The 8,892-nt window shown below is 53.3% G+C and overlaps 1 protein-coding gene across 1 annotated transcript; it reads left to right on the forward strand.

Moving 5' to 3' along the window:
* The first annotated feature begins 4,337 nt into the window (after nucleotides 1-4,337).
* Nucleotides 4,338-8,212, forward strand: ADRA2A (adrenoceptor alpha 2A). The gene has a single exon (XM_025397037.1). The coding sequence runs from the start codon at nucleotides 5,296-5,298 to the stop codon at nucleotides 6,691-6,693; it is 1,398 nt and encodes a 465-aa protein (XP_025252822.1). The 5' UTR covers nucleotides 4,338-5,295; the 3' UTR covers nucleotides 6,694-8,212.
* The last annotated feature ends 680 nt before the right edge of the window (nucleotides 8,213-8,892 follow it).

Below are 8,892 nucleotides of genomic sequence, written 5' to 3' on the forward strand. Positions count from 1 at the left end.
ATTGCAAAAGAAATCACCCTAAAAAACTATTTGCCCCTTTATCCTATTTAAGGTTCCATCAGTTTTGAGATTCCAACTCCCTTCTCTTTCTCTAAATTTAAAAAAAAAAATTTCTTTTTTTATTTTTTTGAGACAGAGTCTCGCTCTGTTGCCCAGGCTGGAGTGCAGTGGTGCAATCTCAGCTCACTGCAACCTTTGTCTCCCAGGTTCAAGTGATCCTCCTGCCTCAGCCTTTCGAGTAGCTGGGATTACAGGAGTATACCACCTCGCCCAGCTAATTTTTGTATTTTTAGTAGAGACAGGGTTTCACCATGTTGGCCAGGCTGGTCTGAGCACCTGTTAAACCCAACACTGTCTTCTATATTTTTCATGTATTCACACATTTAATCTGTGAGGGTATGCATGAGGTGTGTGAAACTATTTTCCCCTTTTTCCATATAAGGAAACTGAAGTCTAGAGAAGTTATGTAAATATAGTTATGAAATGGCAGAAGCAGTGCCAGAACCCAGGTTTCTCTTACTCTAAAGCCTAAATTCTTAACGCCTTCACTCGAATGTCTCCCAGAAACTATCAGGCAGTGGTCTTTTTACCAAGGAAGAGTTTGTGCTTGGTGTTATCAACTAGGAAGAATGGGGAAAAAAAGATTATTTCCAGGGAGCAGTGAGAGCCAGACCATCTCTAAAATATGTGTGTGTGTGCATGTGTGTGTGTGTGCCTGCGTGTATATGTTTCAGGCGTGGCGTCTCCATGGTTTCTTTGAGTAAATATGAAAGGTGATTTACCTTACCTAATTAGATTAATGGAATATTAGCTTAAGAGTTATTAATGTTGGTGACAAATATCTCCTTTATACGCAGTGGCTCTAGCTCACCTGTTATACCTGAGAACAAGTAAGCATTGCTCACCATAACTGTTTCAAGGTTTGCTTTTCCTCATGCTTCTGGACAAAGCACACAAGATAATTCACCTGGATGTGGTGGGAAAGGTCACTGCTTTGTGAGGGCTGACTTGGAAGTCTGTGGTAGGTGATGTTAAACTGTGTGTGTACACACAAGCTCTCAAAAGTCACATTGTAGTGGCAACACAAACATACCCTGCAGGGTGGCACACCAGCGAAGAGCCAGCTGGGAGCCCAATCTTTCTTGGCATCCTCAAGGTGGAGTTGATCCTAGTACCAACTACTGTCTTTTTGGTATTGGCCAGAGGCCCTTGCAGAGATAGAAAACACCTGGCTTAATTTTCCAAGCTGGGGCAGGATGGGTTAGCACGTTAGAAAGAGAGAAAGGTGATGGCAGGACTCATCGCTTGTTTCTGTGAGTACAGCAAGACTGATCCAGCAGTCAATGATGAACATGGCAGGTGGTGAATAAGCCAGCTCCTTACAGCACTCCTGGAGTTGATGCTTTTCTTTTGGCTTCCATTAACCTTCAATAACTATGGGATTCCCAAGGGCTTCAGCACAGGTACAAAGAGGTGGAGGAATTAAGCAATAGCTTAGAGGAAGCAACAGAGTTTTCCCTATTGACTCTCCCTTTCCCCCTTGTCAGCAATACAGTGAATTGACAGATGTTTGTAGCTTACTGCAGCATTTGGTTCCAGCTGTGCACACGGCATGGGTAGTAGTGGGAACATTGTGTTCCCCACCTGTTCATCATGTTCAGACTAGCGAGTGTGTGTTTAAGTACAGGCTGTGTCTGGGGCAGGCAGGGGAGGGGGTGGGGGTGGAGGGGCTGGCCTGTGTTTATGTGTGTGTGTGTGTGTGTGTGTGTGTGTGTGTGTGACCAAATTGCTTCTATTTGTGAGGATTTTTTCACAGCCTAGGAGTCCAGGCTAACAGAGTCATGTTTTCTTTTTCTTAGTCAACTCTTCTTTTCAAAAAGTAAGCAATTAATATTCTCTCCCAGCCAGCTCCCTCGCTTCTGTTAGATGAAGTAGCCATCAAAGATATGGAAGTCAAGACAAATTTTGGTATTGCCTGACACTTTAATTTCAGATATAACTCGAGGACAGATGATTTATCTTAAGAAGCTTTCTTTTATTGGTAAATTACCTAGCTGATAGTTACAAATTTATCTTCTTCTACTTACATATTCCTTTTAGGAAAAAAGAGAATGAGAGAATCCTACACTTATATCCTTGAATTAGTTAAGCTACCTCAACTATTAAGAAATCCTGACTTTGGAATAAAATGCTAGCCATCATAGTCACCAACTTCACCAACTTTGGTGAAGCATGGGGTGAATGAATGGAAGCAGGGGTGGAGATGGTAAGTGATGGTCTCCCAAGACTCAGTCCCCAAGATCTGCAAACAGCAACACAGCAAACCCCAGATTGCCATGGGCTCTGATTTTTGTCTCTTAGCATGAGTGTAGCCATGTTTCCATCTGAGCCTAATGGTGATGTCCACAGCCCCTGCCAAGAGCCTCAGAGCAGACTTTAGTAGAAGATGGAAAATGAGTGACTCAACATAGTGAAGACATTCTCCAACTCCTCAGCTTCCTTTAGATTGTCCCGAAAGGGAGATTAGAAGGGGTTCTCAGAACTAAGACTGGAAAGGGAGTTTATACCATTAGGGCAAAGATTGGCAGACAAAGGTACTGAAGTCAAATGAGACTTCTGTGAAACACTTTGGAAAGTACAGATTTTGAGACTAACTACATGAACAGCAGCAGCATCAATAACTGTATCACTGGTGCAGGCTGCAGACATCAGCTGGGAATGAAGGTGATTCTCAGGGCCCTTAATTTAGCACTCAGCCCCCAGCCAGACCTAAGCCTGCAGCTGGCTGCACAGAGAGGCAGCCTGTTCCATCCTTGGAATTCCAGCTTAGGTGACTACATAAGGCATTTTGGTTTAGTGGTTCCTTAAATAAGACGACGTTCCTCTAAGTTTAATCTCTCTCCTGCTGAAATTTCCTACCCTCCTGGGCTTTACCCGTTAAACTGCTGCTCATCTGAAAAGTGCAGCTAGCAGGGTGCAAACTAGTGCTCTAGTGACCGTTAAAATCTATCCTGGGACAGCTAGCACGCACGGAAAAACTTGCCATTCGCCGCCCACCTCCCCCCCCCCCCCCGCTATTCTTATCAGAGAGAACATGGAAAATATTCTCCCTTCCTTGGCTACTCCCTCCTCCCCTTACTGAAGGATGGTGTGTGGACATCTGAATGGGGGTGGGATGCGGGGGGTGGAGTTTAGCTTTCGGTCCTCAACAAAAACATAAGGGTTCCCAGTAGGCCAGAGCGGGGCAACCAAGGAGGCAGGATCCTGGCCTCTCTCGGATCTGCAGGAAGGGTGGGCTCTGCAGGTCCAGGGTGGGATGCCCGTTCTGGCCGGCGGTGCCTGCTGAGCCCTTCCTGATGTGACTTTATTAGACAAACCCCCACTCCCGCCAGAGGTAGACACACGAGTATCTGCTTTAGGAAGATTTCTGCAACACGACAGGGTGCAATTCAAAATCTGGGTTCTCCTTTCCTGAGCTCAGAAACCAATTTGTTCTGAGATAGGAGAAGGCTCTGTAGGCAGAAGACCTAAGAGATGGGAGGAGGCGCCTGGCGTCAGCGGGTCGCTTCTCAGCCGTGACCACGAGCGGCCAGCAGGTGTCAGTGCGTCCTCGCTTTGCCCTGGCGTTCGGCTCCTGGACCCCTCCCCACCTCTGTCTAAGGGAGCGCGGTCCAGACCCTCGGTCGCGCGTGTCCCGCAGACAGCTTCGTGGCTGGGAGGACACGTAGCCGCTTCTTCCCTAAGCCAAGGTCCGAAGTCTGGCCTGTGCCACTTCCCCATAGGTGCTGTCCATTCCGCCCAGGGGTTCCATCCGAACCCGCGCCTTCCTCCCTCTCCAGCACCCCTTTCTCCCCAGCCGCCAGGAGCATCTGCGGACCAGGTCGGCTCTGGCCTGGAGCTGGGCTGCTCCAGATGTAACCCACACCGGAGGTTACTTCCCTCGATTTGGGCAGGGATTCCCCTCCACTTTTTCTTCCCTTTTCTTCCAAGATCCAGCTCCTTGGGGGCACTCACGGGTGCCCGTCGGGTTCTGCTCCGTCGGCCCGGAGCTGCATGGCCAACTCCCAGCAGGGGCCGCTCCCCCGCCCCCCCAACCACCGGGCTCCCTCTTTAAGCCTCTCGCTCAAGGTACGCGCCTCTCCAAAGGGCTGGTCCCGCCTGAGGGCAACTCTCCCCGAGGTCCAGCGCTGGGCGCCGGCGCTAGACTGGCGGAGGGGTGGTGCGAGGGGCGGGGGAGGGTCGGCTTCCCACGTGGGGGCTGACGCTGGCTGCTCAGCAACGCCGGCTTGATCCTGGGGCTATAAAACGAGTCCACCGTGAGCGCAGCGGAGCAGCAGCAGCTCCGGCTCCGTGCAGACGCCCAGCAGCCGGCGTGCCGCCGCCCGGCAGGTCCAGCGCCTTCTTCCCCCAGCCTTGCGCTCCAAGCCCAACTCGCGCTGTCGTCGGACCCCGGCCCATCCAGTCGCGCTCGGCGCCCACCTGGCGGACGCCCAGGAGACACCCTGCCTCCGTCGCGGCTCCTGCAGAGCTGATCGTTCACCTACCCCGGCCCGCCTGAGGACGGGGGTGCCTTCATGCGGTGCCCACACTCCTCACCCCGCCGCCGCCGCCGCCCCCGAGCTCCGCACAGTGCGCCCCAGCCCCAGCAGGGCGCACAACTTTGGAAGTCTCGCGGCGCTCCGAGAGGCGGCAGGGTCCGCGCCCCAGCCCCGGGCCGGGCCCGGCCAGAAGCGCAGCGTCTGGGGGAAGCCAGAGAGTCGGTAATCGCTTCGGGGATATAAGGAGACAGACATAGGACCCCAAGCTCGCATCAGCACCCCTCGGCTGCCTCCCGGGGTGGGGGCGGGCCCCGCACACGGTAAGACCTCTTGCTTTCGCTCAGGCTCAAGAGTCAAGATATAGATATCGATATGTATATATATATTTAATTTCCTGTCATCCTTCCAAGTTATCAGGCCACCGATGATTTTTGTTCTCCCTTCTTGAAGAATAAATCTCTTTACCCATCGGCTCTCCCTACTCTCTCCCGCCGCTTAGAAATAAAACTTGGCTGTGTTAGGAGCTTGGAGCGAGAAGGCGCCCACCGAGAGCGTCCGAAGCGCGAGCCAGGCGCAGTTCGCGGGACCCGGGCCATGGGCCGCTAGCGGTCCCCCAGCTCGGGCCCGGCCTCCCTGCGGCCCCCTCCCTATGTGAGCTGCAGCCAGGCGAGCGGGGCGCCGGAGGAAGAGGAAGACCCACGGGCGCCGGGCCGGAAGGCAGCTGGCAGCAGGCCCAGGCGAGCGGGCGCCCGCGTTCATGTTCCGCCAGGAGCAGCCGCTGGCCGAGGGCAGCTTTGCGCCCATGGGCTCCCTGCAGCCGGACGCGGGCAATGCGAGCTGGAACGGGACCGAGGCGCCGGGGGGCGGCGCCCGGGCCACCCCTTACTCCCTGCAGGTGACGCTGACGCTGGTGTGCCTGGCCGGCCTGCTCATGCTGCTCACCGTGTTCGGCAACGTGCTCGTCATCATCGCAGTGTTCACGAGCCGCGCGCTCAAGGCGCCCCAAAACCTCTTCCTGGTGTCTCTGGCCTCGGCCGACATCCTGGTGGCCACGCTCGTCATCCCTTTCTCGCTGGCCAACGAGGTCATGGGCTACTGGTACTTTGGCAAGGCTTGGTGCGAGATCTACCTGGCGCTCGACGTGCTCTTCTGCACGTCGTCCATCGTGCACCTGTGCGCCATCAGCCTGGACCGCTACTGGTCCATCACACAGGCCATCGAGTACAATCTGAAGCGCACGCCTCGCCGCATCAAGGCCATCATCATCACCGTGTGGGTCATCTCGGCCGTCATCTCCTTCCCGCCGCTCATCTCCTTCGAGAAGAAGCGCGGCCACGGCGGCCCGCAGCCGGCCGAGCCGCGCTGCGAGATCAACGACCAGAAGTGGTACGTCATCTCGTCGTGCATCGGCTCCTTCTTCGCTCCCTGCCTCATCATGATCCTGGTCTACGTGCGCATCTACCAGATCGCCAAGCGTCGCACCCGCGTGCCACCTAGCCGCCGGGGTCCGGACGCCGCCGCCGTGCCGCAGGGGGGCGCCGAGCGCAGGCCCAACGGTCTGGGCCCAGAGCGCGGCGCGGGCCCGGGGGGCGCGGAGGCCGAGCCGCTGCCCACCCAGCTCAACGGCGCCCCTGGCGAGCCCGCGCCGGCCGGGCCGCGCGACGCCGACGCGCTGGACCTGGAGGAGAGCTCGTCGTCCGACCACGCCGAGCGGCCTCCCGGGCCCCGCAGACCCGAGCGCGGCCTCCGGGGCAAGGGCAAGGCCCGGGCGAGCCAGGTGAAGCCGGGGGACAGCCTGCCACGGCGCGGGCTGGGGGAGACGGGGATCGGGACGGCTGCGGCAGGGCCGGGGGTGGAGCGCGCTGGGGCCGCCAAGGCGTCGCGCTGGCGCGGGCGGCAGAACCGCGAGAAGCGCTTCACGTTCGTGCTGGCCGTGGTCATCGGAGTGTTCGTGGTGTGCTGGTTCCCCTTCTTCTTCACCTACACGCTCACAGCCGTCGGGTGCTCAGTGCCGCGCACGCTCTTCAAGTTCTTTTTCTGGTTCGGCTACTGCAACAGCTCGCTGAACCCGGTCATCTACACCATCTTCAACCACGACTTCCGCCGCGCCTTCAAGAAGATCCTCTGCCGCGGGGACAGGAAGCGGATCGTGTGAGGTTTCCGCCGGCGCCCGCGTAGACTCACGCCGACTGCAGGCAGCAAGGCACCGAGGAGTGCTCAGCCCCAGGGCACTCAGAAACCTGGGCCCTGTCTGCTCTGCGTTTCCTCCTCTGGGGTGGCTCTGCAGCCTCCTGCGGGCGGGCATCTGCTGCTCCTACAAGGGAAGCGTTCTTGCTGCCAGACCCACGCATCCCCAGTTGTTGGTTTGGCCACTCTTGACCTGGAGCCATCTTCCTGGTGGGCCACCCCAATCAGTAGTGCTTCCTGAAGGTATTTTCACCTTCCTCCCATAGCCCTCACAGCTCTTCAGAGCAAGCACTGGACTACAAGGGCATGGCTCACAAAAGGTTAATGGATGGTTACCTAGAGGATTACCTAGCCCTGGCTAATTCCCCTTCCATCCCCAGCTCGCTCTCTCTCTTTTTTAAAACCCACTCAGGGCAGCCCTGCCTGCCCTCTCCACCACTCCCTCCACACTGTAAATATACACTATTTTTGATAGTACACATGGGGACCCCATATCTCTTGACCTTGGTTTTGACGGTGAAATCCTGGCCTTGGGAGAGATGCCTTCCAGGCAGACACAGCTGTGTGGTTCAGGCCAAGCCCCATTTGCAATGCAAGCCCTTTCTGGTGTTATGTCCCTCTGTGTCGTCCTTTTCACCAGCAACTGGTGACTGTCCCTTTGACACGGACCTGCTTTGAGATTTCCTGATGGGGAAAAGATTTCTGTCCATTTTTTTTTCCTGTGCCTAACAGCATAATTGCCTTTTCCTATGTAAATATTATGATGATGGATCAAGACATAAGTAAATGAACCTTTCTGCCTCACATCAGCCCTGTGTATAAAGCCATTATTCTCTGATGCACTGTTCGCCCCAGTAACTCACTTTAAAACCTCTGTTTCCAGTGTTCCCTCTCTCCCTGCAGGGCCACTGCTTGAAGAAGAATATGTATGTTTCTATCTTGTATGTACGTGCGCCCCTCCTGCCCCCAAAGTGCTGACTATGGGAAAATCTTTTAGCTGCTGTTTTTAGACACCAAGGAGTGGAAATTATGTGGAAGAAGCAAACCTGATACAATTTGCCCAAGGTAAACAGTTTGAAAAGACAAATGGGCCTGCCAAACTGTACAGTTCCTGCCCCAAGAGCTGTTAGGTATCAAAGTGTGGTCCTTTCCCCACTCCCTGCTTTTCTGGTTGAGATCATGTCATTGATGAACTGCCAAAGTCAGGGGAGGAGGGCGGAGACCTTGTGTTTACATCTGCGTTTCTACATGTTTTAGACAGAGACAATTTAAGGCCTGCACTCTTATTTCACTAAAGAAAAACTAATGTCAGCACATGTTGCTAATGACAGTGGATTTTTTTTAAATAAAAAAGTTTACAGATCAAATGTGAAATAAATATGAATGAAGTGGTCCTCTTGTCTGTTACCTGAGTTTTCAAAAGCTTTAAGGCTCTGGGAACATCTGATTTTGTGGCTTTTTTAAAAATAAAAAATGTACATTATAAATTTTTTTAAACGTTCGATCAATAACAAAGCTACCATTTCCTAAGTGTTTCTGACATGCTAGCCACTGTGGTGAACTGGTTGTAGGCATTGCCTCGTTTACTTTTCTCAAGAACCCTATGAGGTAAGTTCTGTTACTATCCCCATTTTTCAGGTGAAGAAACTGAGTCTCAGAGCAAGTGACTTGCTCAAGGTTGACAGGCGGTGGAAATGCATTGTACCTAACTTTATCTCGTTCTAGGGCCTGTGAACTTAACCCCAGAACCTTTCCAGAGTTTTGGCATTAGCCCTTCTCAGAACACTCCCAGTGGAGAGGTGTCTATGCAGTGTGCTATCTACACCAGGTGTGAGGTATATCCCAAGTATGTAATATACACAAGGTGTATACATACCCCAGTGTCTATATGACCTAATGTGTCTATATACCTCAAAGTGTGTATCTACTCCAAAGTGTGGTATATGCACCAAGTGTGGAATATATCCAAAATGTATATCTCACCTTAAAGCATGGTAATATACGACATGTAACATATGCTCCATAGTGTGGTTATGCACAAAGTATGGTCTAAACACCTGAATAGAACCATGTATTAGTTGGTGGTTTGTGGTTTGAATTGTCTCTGGCCAGAAGGCACGCATCCTTCTTGTTGCATTGCTGTAATAGCAAAGTCTGCTCTGCTGTC

This window comes from Theropithecus gelada, chromosome 9 (assembly GCF_003255815.1).
Source record: "Theropithecus gelada isolate Dixy chromosome 9, Tgel_1.0, whole genome shotgun sequence".
Lineage (NCBI taxonomy): Eukaryota > Metazoa > Chordata > Mammalia > Primates > Cercopithecidae > Theropithecus > Theropithecus gelada.